Source organism: Chiloscyllium plagiosum, chromosome 27, assembly GCF_004010195.1.
Source record: "Chiloscyllium plagiosum isolate BGI_BamShark_2017 chromosome 27, ASM401019v2, whole genome shotgun sequence".
Lineage (NCBI taxonomy): Eukaryota > Metazoa > Chordata > Chondrichthyes > Orectolobiformes > Hemiscylliidae > Chiloscyllium > Chiloscyllium plagiosum.
In genome coordinates, this window is record NC_057736.1 from 31694579 (window position 1) to 31718695 (window position 24117).

At 38.5% G+C, this 24117-nt stretch overlaps 1 protein-coding gene across 7 annotated transcripts in view; it reads left to right on the forward strand.

Moving 5' to 3' along the window:
• zmym4.1 (zinc finger MYM-type containing 4, tandem duplicate 1) overlaps positions 1 to 24117 on the forward strand; it is a 207780-nt gene that overhangs the window by 155097 nt on the left and 28566 nt on the right. For 5 of the 7 annotated variants that reach the window (XM_043717848.1, XM_043717851.1, XM_043717852.1 and 2 more), the window contains 9 exons: positions 1253 to 1465; positions 4636 to 4789; positions 5671 to 5786; positions 7104 to 7367; positions 11487 to 11637; positions 13134 to 13306; positions 18790 to 18940; positions 21312 to 21434; positions 24050 to 24078. In XM_043717848.1, the coding sequence (XP_043573783.1) occupies positions 1253 to 1465; positions 4636 to 4789; positions 5671 to 5786; positions 7104 to 7367; positions 11487 to 11637; positions 13134 to 13306; positions 18790 to 18940; positions 21312 to 21434; positions 24050 to 24078 (1374 nt within the window). The remainder of the gene's footprint in view (positions 1 to 1252; positions 1466 to 4635; positions 4790 to 5670; positions 5787 to 7103; positions 7368 to 11486; positions 11638 to 13133; positions 13307 to 18789; positions 18941 to 21311; positions 21435 to 24049; positions 24079 to 24117) is intronic. The other 2 variants (XM_043717850.1, XM_043717849.1) reach the window with 2 other exon arrangements.

Genomic DNA, 24117 nt, shown 5'->3' on the forward strand with positions numbered 1-24117 from the left:
TTGAACTGTAAAGAAATGATTCTGTTGTAAGAATAGAGAACAACTGTAAAGGATTAATTTGGGCGAAAATAGTTCGTCTACTAACTGAGAGAACATCTTGAAGAGGTTTAGGGTGAGGGGAAAGATATAAAAGAGACCTAAGGGGCAACTTTTTCACATAGATGGTGATACGTGTATGGAATGAGCTGCCAGAGGAAGTGGTGGGGGCTAGTACAATTGCAATAAAAGGTATCTGGATGGGTATACGAACAGGATGGATTTGAAGGGATATGAGCCAGGTGGGACTAGATTGGGTTGGGATAGCTGGTCAGCATGGACAAGTTGGACCGAAACGTCTGTTTTCATGTTGTACATCTTTATGACTAAACGTTATGGTTTTTGCTGTGGTTCTGTTCGCTGAGCTGGAAGTTTTTGTTGCAAACATTTCGTCCCCTGTCTAGGTGACATCCTCAGTGCTTGGGAGCCTCCTGTGAAGCGCTTCTGTGGTGTTTCCTCCAGCATTTATAGCGGCTATAAATGCTGGAGGAAACACCACAGAAGCGCTTCACAGGAGGCTCCCAAGCACTGAGGATGTCACCTAGACAGGGGACGAAACGTTTGCAACAAAAACTTCCAGCTCGGCGAACAGAACCACAGCAACGAGCACCCGAGCTACAAATCTTCTCTCAAACTTTGTTATGGTTTTTAGCAATGAGGGGCAGCATAATGGAACTGCTGTTACCAGAAACACATTGCTTTCCTATTCCTAATTTGATGTAAATTCCATCTTTGTCGTGGTTCAGTTTTGCTTATTTACCCCGAGTGTCGTGAAGATCTATTTGTCTGACTTAGAATGCTTTTCATCCATCGCTTATATTTGTCACAAATTACATGGTCAACTAATTTATCATGTTAGTTCTGAATCTTCTGTAGATTCTGTAGTATGTTGCCATCTATATTGGTTACCCTGTGAGTATATGGGATACAAGAAGCATTCACTTTATTTCAACAAAAAAAAAGCCCAGCTGAGATGGCTATTACAGCTGACCATTGCTGTTGTGTAATAAGCTGTCAGGCAGTTGTCAAGTTAGTTTTTTTTTCTTAATTTATCTGCAAATTTTAGCTCTTTCCCTGTGGAGCTGTGTTTATCTCTGACACATGATGTTACCAGAGGAGAGAGAACGCTGTTTGGACAGTTGACTATGTGTCACATGTTCATCACTCTATTCTTAAGTGTATCCAAGGCATCATAAAATTTTATTCTGTATTTCAGGTCCGCCATGAAGTGAACTACCAGAATGTTGTACACCAACTTTGCAGTGATATATGTTTCTCTAAGTTTCGAATGGCCAACAATCTCACAATGAATTGTTGTGATAACTGTGGCGCTTATTGTTACAGTGGGTCTGCGCAATGTCACATGCTTCAGACTGAAGGGCAGTGTAAGAAATTCTGTGGTTCAGCCTGTTTGTCATCTTATAAACAGGTTTGTAATGTTTTAAGTCAACTAGACAAGAATGAAATGACTTATTGCATGTTCCTTAACATGGTCATGATTCCAGTGTAGATGTTCATTTAAAAAAAGTTCATTCACTTTAAATGTATTCCTTTTTTTTCTTGTCATTTGCAGGAATGCTCCCATTTCAGGAGCGTAAAATTAAATGTGTTAATCTAATGTTTTACGTCTATCCATTGTTACTGTAAACCTAAAAAGATGGATAGATGAACTGGAATCGTGTAATGATATGCTGAACATACCTTCAATGGTGCTGCTAAAGCACCAGTCGTGAGTGTAGTAAATTATTTGTCTGCCTCTTCCAGACTTGATTTGTAAATGTTTACTCAATTCCAACATGATCACCTGACATTCTTCAATTATTTTAATTCAAGACTCATATGTCTGATAAAGGATATGTTAGTATGTGGAAAGGCAATAGCTAGTCACTGGCAGGGCAATCAGAGAGCTAGTTGATGTTTGAGATTCCAGTGGTCACCTTTGAAAATTGCACTCATAGAAAAGTACTATTGCACCCGTACTATTAAATGGACTGTATGTAGAAAATTGAGAATAAATGGATGACATAAGGGCAAACCTGATAAATACATCAGCATAATTCTTGATTTGAATATGTGTTGTCAACTTGTATTTATAGTCCCTATCATGTCCGTCCTTATTTCAAAAATGCCTCATACCTGATTACTTGATTACAGTGTAGTCACTGCTGTAATATAGACAAATGCTGCAGATATCAAGAATCCACAGACGTAAAATTAGGTAACTAATCAGTGAATCTACTGATGGTTTCGTTGAGGAGCAAATGTTGATGGGGAGTTTTGAAAATTCTATTACTCCTCTGTGAAACATTTTCTAATATTCATTCATAACTGCAAATGCTGGTGCAATGTGTAATCTTAAAGATTTTCTCTTTCTCCACCTTCTTGGACTCTACACAGTTATAACTTATGAAATATCTGTACTGGAGACACGAGGCATCTGACAATCATGTGAGAATGTTCATAATCAGCCCAATAGCCATTTTGTCGCACTGTGCAGTTTAGAATAGGCCAATACAGACCAGCAGATTACTAGATTTGAATGCAATCTGTGCTGGGTCACAGCTTTCCATAATGGCCTTGGAGTAGAGAAGGGGAAATTCATCTAGAGACTTCCTCTTAATTGATTTAACTGAACTGATGAGACAATGGTGGAATTGTACTTGACTGAGAGGCATGATTACACTGTTCAGCCTCATGCAGACAGAATGGATAACTGGGTGAGATAATGGAGCCCTGATACTGTATTCCAACATGAATAAGTGGTTACAGAAAAATAAAAATTATGAATAGGATCAATGCTATCAGTTATTTATTTATTTTGCAACGTGCATCAGGTGTCCTATGTTTTGCTTGGAAAGAGTTGTCTTTACAAAATGAACCAAAATTGCAAATGGTTTTGGTTGGTTCTGCACCTCATAAGTCCCTTCCATCAGAGGTCAAATCATATTTTTTTCAAGGAGTCTTCTTGATTTTCTCAAGGGCTATTTCTTCTTCCTCATTGACCCATTTATTAGGTGATTAAGTCATATTGTAGCAATACCTGTAAATTTGTGGTGACAGATTTTGGACTCTCAGAAAAAGAATAATTCTTAAGTATTCTCAATAATTATCAACCCTGCATTAAACTTAAAACTTCAAACCACAAAGAAAGTGGGCGGCACAGTGGCACAGTGGTTAGCACTGCTGCCTCACAGCGCCAGAGACCCGTTGGCCATGCTAAATTGCCCGTAGTGTTAGGTAAGGGGTAAATGTAGGGGTATGGGTGGGTTGCGCTTCGGCGGGGCGGTGTGGATTTGTTGGGCCGAAGGGCCTGTTTCCACACTGTATGTAATCTAATCTAAAAAAAAGTATTAATTTTCTCGACATCACGATATTGAAATTGTTGAGGACAACTGGCATAAATGATCAAAAAGTTTTTGTTCCATTTGGCACGCACTTGCGCTTAAACACACAAAAATTCATCACCATATACACACCTCCTCCAGGCTGGTGAGGTCATAGCTAATGTGTTTTAATCACACACATAAAAAATTGGAACATATTAATCAGACAGCTGCAACTCTATTTATTGAATCTCAAATCTAAATCTCCGATTTAAATTTAACCATTAACGGTGTTCATTTCCGTTGTATCTGGTACTTTTTTTTCCAAATATAGTATCCCCTGAACGTAAACACCTTAGCAATTCAACATTAATCTCCACCGAATTCATGATGTCAGTGATATGAAGTTCCCTTGCATTCCACTTAGCTCAGTATTAGTTTTTAGATGGGTTTAAATTTGTTCCTTTTCTTATGCAGTCTATTTTCCTTCCCCAACTGTCCACACTCTGTGCAGCCATCTCCTCTCTGTACATGCCTCTGACATGATCCTTCATTCACCTCCATCCTTCTTGCAGCCTACTTTTCCTGCAACCAACTCCTCCCCCCAACCTACCCTTGAACCTTCTCTCCCACACCCCTCTTGCAGTTACCTCCATCCCTCATTCCCCTGACAGCGGCCTTGGCCTCCATTCCGTCTTACATCGTTCTTGCCCCACAATCCCCTCTTATAGCTGCCCTTATCTCCACCAACATAACCTCCCTTCCAACATCTGGAAAAAGACCTTTGCAGCCTTAGCTGGAGCACTTGGCACCCTACTGACACTCCGCAGGCTCCCTCCCCTCATTACCAGCACTTGCTTACCTACTTGCTCACTGATACTCCAATCACACGCTCGTTCTCTCCTGCAATTTTTGCTGACAGGTACTAGAAACTCGCATGGGAGAGAATCAGCCTATGATTGGAGGTGCAGTTCCCTACCAATTCCTTCTATTCTAGTTATGGAGTTCACTTTTCCCTTACCAGTTGTTCCTCAGGAATGAACTTTCCAGAGTGTTTTAGGAACTGTAAGGTGCAGAGATTGGTCTCTGCCCCCTGTATTTTGAGTATTGTCTCCCATCCAGAACTCAGTCTCTCCTTTATATCATTGTGTTTCGTGGCTGAGTTGCTTCTAGATAGTGGAATTAAATGGTCTCTCTTATCCATAATTGCCTTGTGAAATAATATATTTTTATGATTTCTTGTTTTGTACCAAACGCTTTCTCATTATTTTAACAGAAAAATTCTAAGATAACTCCCTGCACCTGGTGTAAATGTCTGAGGTCATCAGCTGAAATGATTGAAAATACAAACTCCTTCGGAAAAGCTGAACTGTTTTGTTCAGTCAACTGCCTTTCAGCATTTCGAGTGCATGTGGTAACTACACAAGGTAGTGGTATAATTTCTTCAAATGTTGATTGAAGTATCAGGAAACTTTGATTGCTTTAGGCCTGTTTGGCAGCACAAGTCACTTTGTATCTCTGCCATCGGTTTTTGGATCTGAAACAGTTGAGGTACTTTGGCTTTTGTCAGTCTGGTGATTTTACCAGTCTCCCCTTTTGGACTTGCAGTACTTTGAACTCCAGTATGATTGTGTCATGATGCAATCTTTCTTTGCATTCCAACCCATGTCACCTTACCAGAAATAGAAAACTTTACATCTGGAGAGAGCTGATTTTTTTTATTCTTCATTTTCAGAGTTGGCCTTCATCCAGCTCATTTCCTTGAGATGCATTGCATTGAAGTAGAGAGCAGAGGCTTGAATTATCATGAACTTGGAAAAGATAGAAATAGTGTCCTGCTGATGAGATTCACTTCCTGCACTTAGCAGTGTTCCATATGAAGCTTGGTTGAAGACACAAATCTGTTTCATTTGGAAATGGCTGAATTTCATTTGTGACAAGAGATCTAGTTGCAGTTAATTGTGTTGAAACAGCTTATTTATCTGACTCTGTGTTCAAATGGAACATGTTCCAATTTGGTGAAGATGTTCTGTGATCAGGATACCTTTACTGTCTTCTGTATTCAAATGTTCCATTGAGACAAAGATCATCATAAGATATTGAATGCTTTCTGTAATTATGCATGACTGAAGGCTGTGATATGTGAACACATAATTTAAAAATAAATGTGCTGTTGGATTTATGCAAGTGACTTCGGCCAATTTAGTTCACTGACTATGGTATTTTGTTAAATTCCCCTAGTGAGAAATGATATTTGTTTTTAATATAGAATTCTTGGACATGAAATGATTTTATATTTGTGTCCAATTAGGTACTAGTGTTCAATGCAATTACTGTAAAGTTACGATGACACCTCAGTACCACCTTGCGATGTCAGATGGTAGCATTCGGAATTTCTGCAGTTATAACTGTGTTGCATCATTTCAGGTATGATTTTAAAAGAATTGATCTATTTCCATTCAACTTTCCTCATCTCAACAATATACATTGCCCTTCTGTTTGTTACCTTGGGGATAACATGTCTTCTTGGTGTTTGCAGTTCATGTTGAGGAATAAGGGATGTGATTAGTGATGTGAAAAGACATAACTTCCACCTCCTTTTTTAGCTGGTGCAGCTTGCTCAAGGAAGAATTATGTTGGTATTGCATTCATTTTTGTTGGCGAATTCATTGAGTGTTATGAGAGCTGTAAGCATTAGATCATGATGAGAGATTAGGTAAATTTAGGTATTCCTGGAATATAGGAGTCTAGGAGTGATGTGGATATGGTTTTATAGGACTTTGAAATTAATTGTTGGGATAAGTTGAGAGAAACAATTTCTGTTAATGGGTGTTTGGAGCACACAACCTTTGCAGAAGAAAACTTTTAAAAATGCTTTTAAATGCAAAGTTTTGTTGGTTTGTGGATCTCTGCCCCCAAAAAGCGGCACATAACTTTTCAATTAATTATAAACCTGAGATTTGTTTTGCTAACCAAGGGAATGAAAGGCTATGAAGCAGATCAGCCTCAGTGTCATGGAATACTTGAACAGGCTTAAAGAGCGGAGTTGACTGTTACTGTGTTTTATATTTTTTATGATTTTGTTTTAACTGTACCCAGTCTCTGTTGATATGCTTGTTACAATAATGCGTTTTATCTTCTATGTAATGTTCTATTTGATGAAATGTATATTATGCTATATGCTTGTGAATAGAGCTGTTCACTATTAAATTTTACATCCCCCAGCCCCCCCCCCCCCACTGCTACTTTCAGTAGTCCCGAAATGCAGCAGCTTTAATCCAGAGACACCACCATCATTTTCAAGTAATTCAAGTGCAATTACAACTGTATTGAAGCACTTTAAGCATGCCATCATGTGCTGCATACATAGCACCTGAACTGTATTGCACTTCTGGTAATCTCCAATTTGAACTCTTAAAAGATGAATATTTAGATATTTTTAATGAATAAAGCACATTTTTGGAAAAAAAAATTGAAAACGTTAATGAGAGTGGTGGCTGTATGCAATATTTAAGCTCTTTTTTTCCATACGTTATTATTTATTGTTTGAAGCAATAAGTTCGACCTTGTAGTGTGATCATAATTTCTGTTTAACAGAACAATTAAGTTGCATATAGGAAAGATTTTGTTTCAGTATAAAGTGAAAATTATTAGACAAGTTTCTATGCTATTTTTGCCAGGTGCATTAATATATAAAATAAGCTATTTATTGATTTCTGTAGTTTGATTTTCCTTTTTTTACAGGGGTTATTCAGTCAGGCTGCTCCAGGCTCTCAAGCTGTTGTACCCCTATCTCAGGGTCAGTTAGCAGTAAACATTCCATCAACTGCTTCAGTAGTGGCTGGTGCTCCTGTAGTTTCTTCAACTTCTGTCACCACATCAGCAGCAGCTGGGTTACAGAGGCTTGCACAATCCCAGCAGGTGACTGCGGCTCGTTCACTTATCAGGCTGAAGTGTCAGTATTGTCAGCGTTTGTTCTCCTCTAAGCCTGAGCTGCTCGAGTACAAGGTAAGATTTTCTGATGCAAAATGGTTTAACTTTTGTGTTTTTTTCCAGCATGAACTCTCCAATATTAATGCCCTCGAGTTGAAGAACATAGCAAATCTTTCTTGAAAATGGTGACAACTTTCAGTTTAATAATCTGACCAATGGACTTTTGAGCATTTTCCTCATTTTTAATGTGCCTATTTCTCCTTCAGGTTTTGTTTTTTGCCAGTTACATCTCAAGGAGTGTTCAAGAGCAAATTCATTGACTTAGTGGATAGTAAGCTAGTTCCTGCTGAGGTAGAAACAAAGGCTTGATGATTAGATTGTGTATCTCTGAGCTAAAAAGGAAACAATCCTTAATTTTAATGCTATTCACTTACTTGTGATAGGAACCATAGTTAATGTAATTTTATGTTTTAGTTAGAGATTTTCAATGCAACATTCCTTCACGTCTTTATTATTTCCTCAAATGTAGAATCCACAGAAATTTGTCTTATATGCTAAATTGATACACAGCAGCATTTTTATTAACCCCTGCACCTATGGGACCAAAGATTTGATTTATTCTGGATAATCAAGAGGTACACATAACTGCAGTAATCCCTGACCAAGCAAAGCTTTGAGACATCAACAACCCTCAAAAAATCAAAAGTATGAACATTAACACACCACCTAAAATCAATGTAAAAACACAGTAAGTAATAAAAATGTAATGCACTGGGTATACACATCACACTTAGACTTAATTTAAAGTATTAATACTTGGAGATTGCGATATTTGTGCTATATAATTTTTGCCACTTAATAAGGTGCTCGTTAAAACAAAGTTTGCTGTACCTAGTTTTTAAATATTTAATACCTGGAGTCTATCTACAAGTTCAATTTCATTATACAAAGTATCATGTTTCAAACTTGCTGTATGAACTCAGTAATGACAGCATGAATTTATCAGTGGAACAGTATTGTGAGGAGAGAATTGGTTTTGGAAAAGGATTAGACTTGCATTTTATTCAGCAAAAAGATTAAGAGGAGTTTTGCTGGTAATGTTCATAATTACAATTGGATAAGGGGGGAAAGTACATTGTTCACTGAGTAAGATTTAAGGTAATCACCAAATGCACAGAAGCAGGGAGTAGGATTCATTTTAATCAACTTAGATTCATTGAATAGTTACAGCACAGGAAGAGACCATTCAATCCGCAACTCAGCGAGTCTCGCTACCCACCCTTTCTCTGTAACAGTACATTTTTTCTTCAGATAACTTCTTCATTATCTTTTTGAAGCCTTCACACAATTGGGCAGAGCATTCCAGATCTGAACTATTCATGTAGAAAGAAACATTTTTTTCATAATACCTTTTGGTTCTTTTGATTATTCACCTTGAATTGATTTTTTTTAAATTTCAAAAATATACTTTATTCATAAAATAATTTGATGGTCTGTACAGTTGGTCATGCCATACATATGTAAACATGTACATATAGAGATCAGAATTTATCATTTTTATCCAGGTCTGTACATTTTTCAATCATATGCCCATATAATTAGCTGAGGCGTCAGCAGAGCCCAAATGACTGCATGGGCCCCCTGTTCTTTGTTAGGCAGGCAGACTTTACACAGTGGTCTTTCCCCACCGCGCCTTGGCGGCAGACGCCCCAAGCTTCAGCGCGTCCCTCAACACGTAGTCCTGGACCTTGGAATGTGCCAGTCTGCAACCCTCAGTCGGGGTCAACTCCTTCAGCTGGAAGATCAACAGGTTTCGGACCACCCAGAGAGCGTCCTTCACCGAGTTGATGATCCTCCAGGCGCAGTTGATGTTCGTCTCGGTGTGCGTCCCGGGGAACAGGCTGTGGAGCACGGAGTCCCGCGTCACGGCGCTGCTCGGGACGAACCTCGACAAACACCACTGCATTCCTCTCCAGACTTCCTCTGCGTAGGCACATTCCAGAAGGAGGTGTGTGACAGTCTCGTCCCCCCTGCAGCCGCTTCGAGGGCAGCGTGTGGTGCGGCTGAGAGTCCGGGCGTGCATAAAGGATCTCACAGGCAGAGCCCTTCTCACCACCAGCCAAGCCATGTCTTGGTGCTTGTTGGAAAGTTCTGGCGATGAGGCATTCTGCCAAATGACTTTGACAGTCTGCTCAGGGAACCACTCGACAGGATCTGCCCTCTCCTTTCCCCGAAGGGTCTCAAGGACACTACGTGCTGACCAATTCCTGATGGACTTGTGGTCAAAGGAACCCTCTGTGTGAAACTGTTGCTCCAGGGCTCACTCAGCTTCTCTGCCATTTTCTATTTCCTATCACACATTTCCCTGTTCCTACCTGTCATAGACACATTTTTGCCCTGTGCTAATCTTTACCTTATTCCATACGTAGATGAGGTTTTACATTCTGTTTCCATGTTTCTTACTATTTTACAATCACATTTTATTCTCTCTCTCTCGCTCTTTGTAAGCCTCTTCATTTTATTTAATATTATCTTTAACTGCCCTGTTAGCAATGGTTCTCTTGCTTTTCCTGTTGGGTGTTTTTTCTTGAAGGAATGTATATTTTGAAAATCCCAATCATTAATTATTTAAATGATGTCCATTGCCTTTCTACTGTTGAACCTTTTAATGTGGTTTTGTAATGCACTACAGCCAATCTCTTCCTTCTATGTTTATAATTGCCCTTTTAGTCCTAATTGCCATGGTCTGTGTGTGTAAGTGGCCTGATATCTCAGTGTGTAGATTAGACTGTTGTAAAGGACACAGTTTAGACAACATCCATTAAACACTCCAACACTGCAGGATTATAAATGCTATTGGCCAGCCATTGCACAAAGGAACCAGAAAAGAAGAATTTCAATCAATCTACAAAGCCACGAATCTCAAAATTAACTGTACAATGATCAACATTAATGCTACCAGCAAAATCTGCAGGAATGGTGTCAACATTCTAATATCCACTCTTTACAAGCGACTCAGAGACTGATCTACATCATTTAAAAACTTTGTATCATTTTTGAAGTCTTCCTTTTCCTGATATGTGTGTGCATTATTGTGTCTTCTCATATTTAGAATCTCACAAGCTCACACTTTCATTGACTCAGGAAAACCTGATTAATTTGATTCCTTTTAAAACATAAATTAATTTGGTTCTGGGCCTAGAGCAGACCTGACCCGGTTGGCGATGACCTTTGACAAGATTTTGTAGTCTGTGTTTAACAGTGAGATTGGTCTCCAATTTTTGGGTTCCTCCCTCTCCCCCTTCCGCTTTTAGATGAGGGTGATGATGCCTTTCCTCATGGATTCACTCATGGTACCTGCCCGAAGCATACTGACATACACCTCCAGCAGGTCCTGGCCAATCAAGTCCCACAGAGCGGAATAGAGCTCGACCGGTAAGCCGTCGCTTCCGGGAGTTTTATTCTTTTCGAAGGACTCGAGGGCCTTGGTCAGCTCGTCCAGAGATAGCGGCTGATCCAGCCGCCCCCGTCTTCTGTCGTGTAAGACCTCCGTGATAGAGGACAGGAATGACTTAGTTCACCTTGAATTGATGCCCTGTAGTTCTTGACCCTTATACCTGTAGAACAATTTCTCTTTTTTTACTCCGTTAAAACCCCTCATGATTTTGAACACCTCTGTCAAATATCTTGTTAAACTTTCTCGAATTTTTGGCCTCATATTTCCTCTTTCCTGGGATCCTTTGTAAACATATAATACCTTATCAGAAATGAATAGCAGTTTTAAAAGGCAAGTGAGTAAGCTTAAAGAAACATTCTGAACTTATGTCAAAGCAATAACTTGAAACTAATTGGATGACTCTTTCAGATAGTCATTATGGGCTGTCATGAACCATGTGACTTCTGCAAACTGTACGGTGGATTCTGAGATTCTATCATTTAAATATTGTATCCAAACACCTTGTGATACTTGACATAAAATTGAAATTTTAAATTCAGAATTTTCAAGTAAGAAATCTATGCTTTTGAAATTTAAAGTGTGTGCAAAGTTTTTTTTGGTTTAATTGAGCCTGTTGTAAATGAAATCATTTATTTTTCTTTGTTGGATCTATGTGAGTGAAATGTATTCTTGGGATACTTTTATTGGATACCCTTTTTATCAGAGTTTTACAGTTGCCTTTAATTTTCTTTACACAGGGTAGAATGATTCAGTTTTGTGGAAGATCTTGTTGTGATGAATACAAAAGGATCAATTCTGTGGTTGCAATATGTGAATACTGTCGGTCGGAAAAGGTTGTTAAGGAGACTGTAAAGTTCTCAAGTGTTGACAAGCCATTTTGTAGTGAAGGTAATGGATGTGTTTTGAAATAGTTATTTTGTCAGATCAGCAAAACGTTTAGCCCTCCAAGTACAATTGTATAACGAATTTCTGGCAAACTATTTTGTTTTGTGTCATTGCTATTCAAGATCTGGTTGATTTCCTGTTCCTGTGGGTGGAAAATTGAAAATAGCACAAAGTAAATATAAAATCTGAAACAAATCAGAATAATTTGGAATTTGACAAGTTTCCACCAGAGGATCTTAAGTGATTTGAGCTGAAAGAACTGCACATTTCCTCAGTACTATGTGACTGCATTTCTGTGCAGCAATCTGTACTGCTTTGACTCAGATCATCAACAAGCTGCACACATCCAAAACACTCTTAAGATGCAGTGTATGTAGCTATGCAGCAATTTTTGAATGCACTATGCAGTGCAGGAAACACTGCACATGGCAAATAAAAATGAGAGGAAACATTGCATACAGCCTGGCATATAATACATGAAAACTTGCAGTGCTAAAGAATAAATGGAGCAAGAAAAGACCAATCAAACTTGATTTTTTTTCAGCTTTCCATTTCCAATTTCTATTCTCAGCAAAGTTAAAAATCAAACAACACCAGATTATAGTCCAACAGGTTTAATTGGAAACACTAGCTTTCGGAGTATCACTCCTTCATCAGGACAACCACCAGATGAAGGAGCGGTGCTTCGAAAGCTGGTGTGTTTCCAATTAAACCTGTTGGACTATAACCTGGTGTTGTGAGATTTTTAACTTTGTACACACCCCAGTCCAACATCGGCATCTTCAAATCATATTCTCAGCAAGCTATTCAACCTTTCAAATAAGACACAATAGTCATTGATGAGATATCACAGATTATATTGAGGTTTTCTCCTCCACTGCTTGAAATTAATTGTATATTGAGACTTTTCTACCATTCTTTGAAATTAAGAAAACTTGGCAAATCATTGACAGACGCTGTTATTAAGCATGGCATCAGTTTATTCCACTATTCCCAAATTCTCTGCAAATTTGGGAATATGCTTTTTTCTGTTCCTCATCAAACCACTGAGCTCCCACTCTATGCACTATCTTGAATTCAACTGACAGGAAGGAAGAAATTGGAACCTATAACTGAAGTTAATACAAGCGAATGTCTTCCAAGAGATGCGGAAATGTGCATCAATTAGGTGTTATGCTGTTCATCAACTTGTCATTGAGCTTTCTTTGGAACAATGTAGGAACTGTGATGGGAGGGGTAGTGACACAAAACTGAATCCTGGAGACTTTGCTGGTTTTCATTGATTAGTACCACATTAGACAGGGCATTTACTTAAAATGTGGGCCAAACAAGTTCCTAAGACTGATTCAGGCATGACTTCAGTTGGCAAAGGAACAGGAATGAAATTATGCAAGGAACATTAGGTGAGGATTGGGTTCCAACAAAAAGGATTCCTTCTTTCCTGTTCATAAAATAGTAATTTTCATTTTGAAAGTTTGTTCTCATTATTTCACTTGTAGGTTGCAAACTTCTTTACAAGCATGACTTGGCAAAACGTTGGGGACTTCACTGTAAATCTTGTAGTTCCTGTTCTCAATCATCGAAACGTCTACTTAACCAACAGTTTGGAGGGAAAATAGAGGAATTTTGCAGTGAAGAATGTTTGTTCAAGTTTACTGTGCTGTTTTATCAGGTGGGTGAACGTCCTCATTTGTAGAAGTTGTAATTGAGCAGCTTTGAATGTTAATTGATATGAAAGTGGGTCATCTTCCTTTTCAGTTCTTTGTGCTGATAAAAATAATCTGCCGAATTTTCCCTAAGAAATATTACACTTGTCAAAACAGAATGGAGACAGGCAAGTTATTAAATGACTTGAAGATGGATTAATTTGCATCTTCAGCTTTGATATTCAAATCAGATCGAGATGAAGAATATCACTTGTGTGCAACAAAAAAAAATCTTCTTGTGGTACATTTAAGCATTGTTATGATCCCAGCTATTGGTAGTAATAGAAAAGTTCAATCTCTGAATAAAACCTGGCTTAGTAGATCAGATGTTGAGTTTTTTAAAATTAGAATTAGAATCTCTACTGCATGCAAACAGGCCCTTCGGCCTAACAAGTCCACACCAACCCTCCGAACAGTATCCCACCCAAACCCATTCCCCTACATTTACCCATGACTCATGGACTTAACCTATGCATCCCTAAATACTGTGGGCAATTTAGCACAGCCAATTCCCCTAACCTGCACATCTTTGGATTGTGGGACGAAACCAGAGCACTTGCAGGAAACCCATGCAGATGTAGGGAGAATGTGCAAACTCCACACAGACAGTCACCCAAGGTTGGAATTGAACCCAGGTGCCTGGTGTTGAGGCAGCATTGCTAACCACTGAGCCACCGTTTTGCAGTTGCTTTATGTAGTTCGTCACAAAAACACATTCACATGAGGTTGTAAGTGTTCTTTAACAACAGCGCATAAGTTTATTGCCCAAGAGAGAATTTTTAATATATATTAAAAATATACATGAAGTAAAAGTATATTTCATATTTATGTAAAAATACTGTTTGAGTGATTTTTGTACATGCATCAAGACAACCTTCCAAACTGTTTCCCAATGCTTTTGTTTCACAGATACTCTATTCTGGAGAAATTTCACTCCTTTATCAACTTTAAGTTTTTAACTGAACTGACTCTTTGTAGTTTCTATTCCTTGGACTGCACAGAAAGTTTGACAATTGCTTTTCAGGTCCTCTGGTATGAACCTCTCTCAATTTTGATGCCTAAACTTCTTCAGTTTTACCAAATTGAAGATTCCCTTGAACTAAAAGCTTGATTCTCTTGCTAGGAAAAATATTCTCCCTTCTGAACTGAACTCCTGATCCTTCTGAAATGCAATGAAAAATGAAGTTTATGGTGTTCCGCTTTGTTGTAAACTCAGCAGTTAAGTCTTGATCTATTCTGTCTACAGGAGTTCTGCTGGATACTTTGTTGAAATTGATACAGTTGGGTTGCTGTTGAGAATGTTCTACCTGTCAAAGAAAATTACCTTCTCAGAACTGATCCAGATTTCAAAATATATGTCTAGAATCTTTCACCATAGCATGAAAGGTACAGAACAGATTGAAGAGATCGAGTGGTCTCCAAATATAGTGCAGAATGAGCAACAGCACCACAGTCATCCACAAATATTGGTTTGTGTGTCTCTGCAAGTCACTTTAGTTCTGGCACAAAGGTGACAGGTTAAATGCTGAAAATGCTTGAGCAATTCAGCAGGTCTGCAGATTCTCTGCCCGCAGATTCTGCCAGACCTGAGTTTCTCCAGCATTTTTTTTCATTTAAGAATTCCAGCATCCACATTACTTGCTATTATATGAGGGCAAGTACTTTTATGCTACTTTTAATACTCTCACCAGAGGGATATTTATGTTTGAGGTTAACAGCCATGGTTGGGTAGATTGTAAATAGTATGGGAGCTATCTCGGCCTTAGAGGGCACCAAGTCAGATTTTGAAGATGTTTGTTTTAGATGTTCCATTCAAGACAGTTGTCATCCATCATCATGAAAGGGTTGTAGGGCACATAAAAGCACTAGAGAAGTTTCATCACCAATTCCTTTGCCATAATCTGCAGAATCATAAGAAAGATCATTGAATATATGTTAGTGTCCTCTTGAAACCAGCTCAGAAGCAGTCAAGCAAAATTACAAATTCAACTGCGGTGTTCGGGACGAAACGTCTGACTGAAAAGCATCTCCCTTGCCAGTTCCTGATTTTTCAACTTTCAGATAGCCAGAGTTCCAAATAAGGAACAAAGAAAACATTTTGAAACTCTCCTTGAAGCATAGCAGCATTGACATTGGTGACTTGAAAAAGCTTGCTATCAGTAGTTCAAAATGTTGATAACCTGTCCTTTGAGCTACATTGTGCTAAAAGTCCAAATACCTTAATGATAAGGCATAGTGGCAGCAGAGAGAGAATATGAAGCAAATCATAGACTCAGGATAATAATTCTTCCATGGGACGACATTTGCCAAAGATACGCGGGTCAGTAATTAATCTTTCCAATCATAGAAACTTCCAATTCTGCAAAAATATGATCTCAAGTTGAAGGACAGGTGATGACACTAACAAACTTCATGTACAGTGAAAGAAAATTACTTCACTTTATATTGCTTCATCCTTTAGAGTTATTAAGTACACTAAAGATCATAATAGCTGCCTTTGATTTGTGTTTCAATCAGATAAATAAGCTTCATTCCGCTTCGTCCCTTTCAAACACTAGGTGGTATTCTTGTTCACAAAAGTGAGTTTTGTTGAGTATTTTTTAAACCCTGGGTGAGGAAGGGATGTTTATTCAGTCTTATTCAAATTGAAGTTTCTTTGAAGGTTAGGTTATTTTAAACTATAATTCTCAAATCCTACAAAACAGCAGATTGTTAGCAAATTGTCTTAAATATGATCTGAATACTCCACAATAAATATTACATTGCAGTTTTGTAACAGGAGGTATTTTCTACATGGAACTTTTAAATATGGAAGAAGTAACAAAGAAGATTGATGAGGGCAGAGCGGTAGATGTGATCGATATGGGCTTCAGTAAGGCGTTCGACAAGGTTCCCCATAGCAAGGTTAGATCTCACGGAATACAGGGAGAACTAGCCATTTGGATACAGAACTGGCTCAAAGGTAGAAGACAGAGGGTGGTGGTGGAGGATTGTTTTTCAGACTGGAGGGCTGTGACCAGTGGAGTGCCACAAGGATCGGTGCTGGGTCCTCTGCTTTTTGTCATTTATGTAAATGATTTGTATGCGAGCATAAGAGGGACAGTTAGTAAGTTAGCACGATGTAGCTCAAAGGACAGGTTATCAACATTTTGAACTACTGATAGCAAGCTTTTTCAAGTCACCAATGTCAATCTACTATTGGAGGTGTAGTGGACAGCGAAGAGGGTTACCTCAGATTACAACAAGATCTTGATCAGATGGGCCAATGGGCTGAGAAGTGGCAGATGGAGTTTAATTCAGATAAATGCGAGGTGCTACATTTTGGGAAAGTAAATCTTAGCAGGACTTATACACTTAACGGTAAGGTCCTAGAGAGTGTTGCTGAACAAAGAGACCTTGGAGTGCAGGTTCATGTCTCCTTGAAAGTGGAGTCGCAGGTAGATAGGATAGTGAAGAAGGTGTTTGGTATGCTTTCTTTTATTGGTCAGAGTATTGAGTACAGGAGTTGGGAGGCCACGTTGTGGCTATACAGGACATTGGTTAGGCCACAGTTGGAATATTGTATGCAATTCTGGTCTCCTTCCTAACGGAAAGATGTGAAACTTGAAAGGGTTCAGAAAATATTTACAAGGTTGCCAGGGTTGGAAGATTTGAGCTATGGGGAGAGGCTGAACAGGCTTGGGGCTGTTTTCCCTGGAGCGTCCGAGGCTGAGGGATGACCTTATAGAGGTTTACAAAATTGAGGGGCATGGATAGGATAAATAGACAAAGTCTTTTCCCTGGGGTTGGGGAGTCCAGAACTGGAGGGCATAGATTTAGGGTGAGAGGGGAAAGATATAAAGAGGGTGGTACGTTTATGGAATGTGCTTCCAGAGGAAGTGGTGGAGACTGATACAATTGCAACATTTAAAAGGCATTTGGATGGATATATGAATCGGAAAGGCTTGGAGGGGTATGGGCCCGGTGCTGGCAGGTTGGACTAGATTGAGTTGGGATGTCTGGTTGGCATGGATGGGTTGGACCGAAGGGTCTGTTTCCATGCTTTACATCTCTGTGACATATTACACTGTGTTATTCCTGCTGAATCCAAACTAGATCACTTTTTTGGTGATTCTTACCTTAGACACTGGGGATCTCTTAGTTCTCTTTCAAACATACTTCCTTGGGTGGTTCTCTCGATTCTTTGTTTTCATTATACTGATTCTGCCTTCCTGCTCTAGTTTGTATATTCACAGTCCTGTCCCCTAACTTGCTTTGTTGGCTAATCTATTGGCATGTCCCCATAGCCAGTTAGTCACCCTTTCTCCAACTCTCTCTGTCCAGCTCTAATTCCTGACCATTGCAATATTTTGGAAAGTTCTTTATAGAAGGTATTCCAAGCAATTATGTAAAAAGAAAGAGAAGGTCTCGAGTGTTGGGTTAGGACAAAGAAGGAGGGTGGTTAATGGAATGGGGGTGCTTTGCAGTAGGGTTAGGTAATGGAACTGAGGACCAGGGTAAAATTAATTTCAAAATATCTGAATTTGTAGTTTTTATTCATCTGTTGTAAATCTTAATAACTTGACCCTTAGAAGGATTTATCACCTGATTAATAGAATGCTGAGTTAGAAATACATTTACCCCCAACTTTGAGGTCAGTTTACTCCATATCCAAGTGGAGTTTAAGTTTAAGTACATCACGGCATTCATTGAGGAGCTGTGACAGGGTGTTGTTTTCATGAAGTTTAAAGAGGAACAGATGATGACTATCAGCAGTGTTTGCATTTTCACATTTAACTGCAGAACTGTGTTTGCCATGATTTACTGTTTGACTTGTATGTAAATCATTGTGAGAGTTTTTAACCTTATCATTGCTTTTCCTGTAAACACTGGCATTAAATAGAGTTGCATGCTGTGTCACTTTTCTACCATGAGAGGGTGCTCGTGTACCTGGAATTGAGCAACTGTGTTATCTCATCCAAAAGTTGGCAGGGGCAAAGTTTTGAGAAATAGGTAATTTTGTTTTCTGCCTTTTCTTTTTGGATTTTGTTTTTGAGTGTGAATACAATATTGGAACAGCTCGAATTGACAAACCTCCAAAACTCAATCAGCAGAGATCAAAATTCAGGCATACGTGGAAAGTTTTAAATCATGCTGTGTTTTTATTGAAAGGAGAATATCATCAGGCCATTGGAATTCTTTTCCTGTTCAAATCATACTATGCATCTGTATGTGTGGTTTAAATCATGTGCAAGGCAGCTCTTTTGACAATATTGTGATCCTTTAGTACTGCATTGCCATGTTAGTTGAGGTTTGTTCAAATCCTGATCTATGATCTGACCAACTCAAAAAGAGCATGCTCCTGTTAGGAAAGGTCGGCACTTCATGAAGGGATCTTGACTTAATTTACAAAATTTACTTAGGATAGCAGTGTACATTTTAAATTTTAATTTAATTTTTTCATTTGTAGATGGCAAAGTGTGATTGCTGCAAACGTCAAGGTAAACTAAATGAGTCTATTAAATGGCATGGACAAACCAAACATTTCTGTAACCTTCATTGTGTCCTTACATTCTGCAATCAACATCACCTAGCAGAAACAGCACCTCAAGAGGGTAAAGGTATTAATTATAATTACTTCAGTTCTTCAGCTGCTCTTCTTTGAATAGTCTTGAAACAAAATGTATATGTTGCAGTTGGAAAATTAGCTTTGAAGCCAAGTCAACTTATTCCTATTTGTGCTTTATTTCCTGTTGTACAAGTGAATAAGAATTTAAATTTAAGCTAGTTGAAACTACTATTTGATAGATTGCACAGTGCACACTTGATTTCCTCATACACTGTGCCAAGGGCTGAATTTTTCAAATGTATGTCTTAGTATGCCAGGGAAATGAAGTTTAGATGTTGCTACTCTGTTTTTAAAACATTCATGCATTACAATCATCTCATCAAACATTGAGGTTCCTTTTGTTTGATCTTCACTGATATAATGCAGGTTACTGATGTATTTAATAACAATTGAAAATGTACAAGTTAGTGAAAACATGATTGCCATCCCTAAATAAGTTAGGATTCTCTACAACTTGTAGATGTATTTGTGTTTGCATGTAATCTGTATTATGTGAAAATAAAGATAAAAGCTACAAAAGTTCAGTACTAATAAAAACGATTAATATCAGTGTTCACACATGAATGTAGAATTTGAATCTGAATTCTTCTCTAATGCCACATCACTAAACAAGTAGACTTATGAAACCAGTTTAAATCAGTAGCCACTCTTATTCATTGTTTTGTTGTATAAAAAGACACGTGTGTTGATTCAAGGCAGTGCAGCTGCAAAACCTGAATGCTGCGGCACGTTACTTGAAAAGTACCCATGGCGCTATCCAATTCCCTACATTTTTTTTATTCTGAGTATTTGAAGGTTTTGATATAAAATTAATGTGCGTGCAAAATATCAATTTTTAACAAGTACAGATGTAGATATAAAGACACAAATTTGTAAAAAGAATAGACCCTTTGTGACTCTCCGGAGTATAGGAGTTGGGAAGTTATGTTGAGGTTGTACAGGACGTTGGTGAGCCCTCTTCCGGCATGCTGTGTTCAGTTCCGGTAGCCCAGTTATAGGAAGGATATTATTAAGCTGGAGAGGTTTCAGAAGAGATTTACCAGGATGTTGCCAGATATGGAAGGTTTAAGTTATTAAGAAAAGCTGGATAGCTGAGACTACTTTCACTGCAGTGTAGGACGTTAAGAGATGACTTGACAGAAGTTTATAAAATAATGAGAGTTATAGGTGCAGTTAATGGTGCTTGTCTTTTCCCAAGGATAGGGGATTTCACAACTCGGGGCACATTTTTAAGGTGAGAGGAGAGAGAGTTTAAAAAGACAGGAGTGGCAAAGTTTTTACATAGCGGCTGGTTCGTTTGTGGAATGAAGTTCTTGAGGAAGTGGTGCCTGTGGGTACAATTACAATGTTTAAAAGATATTTTGATAAGTACATGAAAGTAAAGGTTTGGAGAGATATGGGCCAGGAGCAGACAGGTGGGACTAGTTTAGTTTGGGATTATGTTTGACGTGGACTGGTTGGACCAAGGGGTCTGTTTCTGTGCTGTATGACTATAAGAGAAAGCTTTATCTCCACATCCACCCTGTTAAAAGTCATCAGAGTCTTGTAGGTCTCAAGTAAATAACCACTTTGTCTTCTCAAGTGAGTGCAAGTTTAAATTGACAAGTCTTTTTTCATAAGATGATCTTATTATATACTGTAAATAAAATAGCGTTTGTAATTATGGTTAGATTTTAATTTGATTAGATTAGATTAGATTAGATTAGATTACAGTGTGGAAACAGGCCCTTCGGCCCAACAAGTCCACACCAACCCGCCGAAGCGAAACCCACCCATACCCCTACATTTACCCCTTACCTAACACTACGGGCAATTTAGCATGGCCAATTCACCTGACCCTGCACATCTTTGGACTGTGGGAGGAAACCGGAGCACCCGGAGGAAACCCACGCAGACACGGGGAGAACGTGCAAACTCCACACAGTCAGTCGCCTGAGGCGGGAATTGAACCCGGGTCTCAGGCGCTGTGAGGCAGCAGTGCTAACCACTGTGCCACCGTGCCGCCCACAGGCGCTGTGAGGCAGCAGTGCTAACCACTGTGCCACCGTGCCGCCCACGGTTGTGACATTGAAATACTGAATTAGTTCTCATAGGGTTGCATTAAAAGTTTTGTGTTTTTATAAAATAGAATTCAACTTCAGTTGTTAAAAATAACCAAAGAATGGTTCTAAAGAAAGGTCACTGGACCCAAAACATTAATTCTGATTTCTCTCCACCAATGCTGCCAGACCTGCTGAGTTTTTCCAACAATTTCTGTTTTGGTTTCAACTTCAGTTCGTGTTTTGTGATGAACGAGAAGCTACTCGAGATTAAATGTTTTGTACTATTACTGATTACTAACAATAAACGATATCTTTCAACAGTACCAGTACCAAATCTTCCTAGTGTCCATCGAAAGGAGTCTACTCCTGTTATAGCAAACGTGATGTCATTAGCTAACACCCCACCAGTACAAAATGCTGCTAATTCAACAACAACTTTAAATGGTATGGATTCTGCCGCAAGCTTGAATATAATATTTGCCACCTTTTAGCAAAACACTGTGTGTGAAAAATTGAATATTTGTTGAATGCCTGTTAGCGGAAGACACATTCCTAACTAATTATGTTGTGCTATCTGAACTTTAGTGTTGTTTTCTTTTTATTGATATTTTAAGTTTCCTATTTCTGATTGAATGCCTTTGTAATTTGCCGGCCAACAAGCAACCCCATAGTTGCCTGCTTTGGACTCCTTGTTGCTACTCACGAGCAGGTACAGGCACTGGGTCTGAATGGGTGAATTGCACCATTTCTTACCTCCCCTCCTCATTGTCCTCTTGGGAGTTATGCTTTTATTATTTGTTGCCATCCCTTAGCCACAAAGGCAATTTTGGAAGCTTACTTTGTTGGCAGAACCTACTTCCTGCACAGCATAATGGCACTCTGCTATCCTACAGGCCCAGCAGACTTTCAATACCGCTCTCAGGTAGTCTTTCCGTATGAAGGCCTCAACAAAAGTATCACCAGGTACTTTGATTGAGGACTCATTAGATCACAGTATCTGAACTTATGTTCTTCATTTTATAACCATTCAAACACTTTCAACAAGTGGATAGTAGCTATAAATTATGACTGATCTAGGCGAAATAATAACTTTTAACAGATTGGCAACATGACTCTGGATGGTTATTGGCTGATTGTCTGCTACTTTGAACATTTTTCTCTGCCTGAAGTTCCTTTTGTTTTGAATTGTCGATTGATTGCACTTAACGTCAGAACCATAAAAGTGTACAGCAGAGATGGCTATTCATCCTATCATATGTACTCGGAACATTTACTCAAACAATCTAAAACATTGTCTTTCCATGTTGTTTCCATTTCAATTGTGTTCCTCTGCCTCCAACATTTGCGAATTTTGTTAAAAGGTAAAACAGTATTTACCCCTCGCTCTTTTGTGGGAAAATCCATACAGTGCTGTTAACACCTAATTCGGAAAGGAAATTTATTCATGCCAGTTGTCATCCCATTCTAAGTGACAATTTTAAATTGATTCCTGTCACTTATTTTCCAGTCAATGAAACAGTCTCTCCCTTCTTGCTGAGTCCTTCATTTTTCCCTTAATTTCCTTTTAGCTTTCTCTGCTTCGTTGAGAATAATCCCAACACCTGAAACATCGTTTCTTATCTTTACTCGTGTTCACTGCAACTGTAATGAATTTTCAAGAATGAGTTATCCACAAGTTATGTACTTCAACCATAGACTGTAACCATTGTCTAATAGAAAATTAACATAGTCTCTTAGTTTTTGTACTCCATGTTCCTATTTGTAAAATCCCAAATGCTTCGGACATTTCAAGATTTTTTAAAATAACTTGCACTTACAAGGAAATATGCATTTATATACCTGCCTTGTTCACACTACCTTCAGCATCTTTCTATTAGTTCTATATCATTTCCCATAAAAACATCACCTCTCCCTTATCCACAGTGAGTTACATCTGTCACCTGTCCATTCTGCTAACCTGCCTACATCGTCCTGAAATTCTTTCTAGTCCAATCCTTACCCCATGTCTCAATAAATTTGCTCTCTTTGTTCAAGTTCAAATCACTTTTTGTGTGCGCGTATATATAATTAGTTTGCTAAATTTCTAACTATGATACTACATATGTCTGAATTTGTGTTATAAATTGTAAATATCAAGTTAATTCAGAGAAGTATTTGTTATCTATATCAGGAAGTCATCTATCTAGAGTACCTTTTATTCTCCTTTTGGCTTCCCTGATAGCTTTAAGGGGTGTAACCAAAAGTGTGTATAAATAGTTACTCTGTATTTAGTGTTGCATGAAATTTTACATGTCCAGATTTTTCACATGCATGACAATGTTTCACATGGGATTATTTCTTGACTGCTGTACAACTTTGAAAATTTTTTTAAAAACCCTCCTTTTGGTCCCATACTTCTGTTTGTATCCCAGTGCCTGATAGTTCTGATATTTTTGTTCTCCTTTGTGCAGCAACAATTTCAGCAAAGGACGGTTGTGAATTTGGTCACGGTTAGAATTCAAATCAACATTAAGTGGATTTTTTTAAACTAATAACTCCTGATAATTGAATTTCTTGCTTTTCTTGGTTTGTGAAAATTCTATTTGAGGCCAAGAGCTTCCATCAGATTTGCCATGTGGAAAATATTTGGGCAACTTTTGTAACATAACTTTTTTTCCAGGACCTCGTTAAAGTCCACTTCTTTGACCAAGTTTTTACTGTGACTCAATTTTGTTTTTTAGTTTAATCTGTGTGGAAGCTATTTAATGTCACTTCAATTATTTTTCTGCATTGAGTGTATTATATGAATGCACACTGTGAAAACATGGTGTCACAGATTCAAGGATACAATTTCCTTTGTGCACATTTATGTTGTTGTAGGTCTATTAAAAGTGCACCTGGTTTCCTGTTATTCCATTAAATGTGAAGAGATAGGAGAGCACGAAAGATATTTTGGGGAGGTTATGCTATTGAACTTGCATCTTATGGTGCATTTGAATAAACTCCAAGTATTCTGCAAAGTTTTTTTTGGCAGTCTGTGATTGCACACTAAGATGTATTTGTTTGTTTATTTTTGGCAGGAGGAACCCGTACCACTTCAGGGACTCAGGTGAGTGGACAATTAAAGGAGTTTGGATAGTGTTAGTTC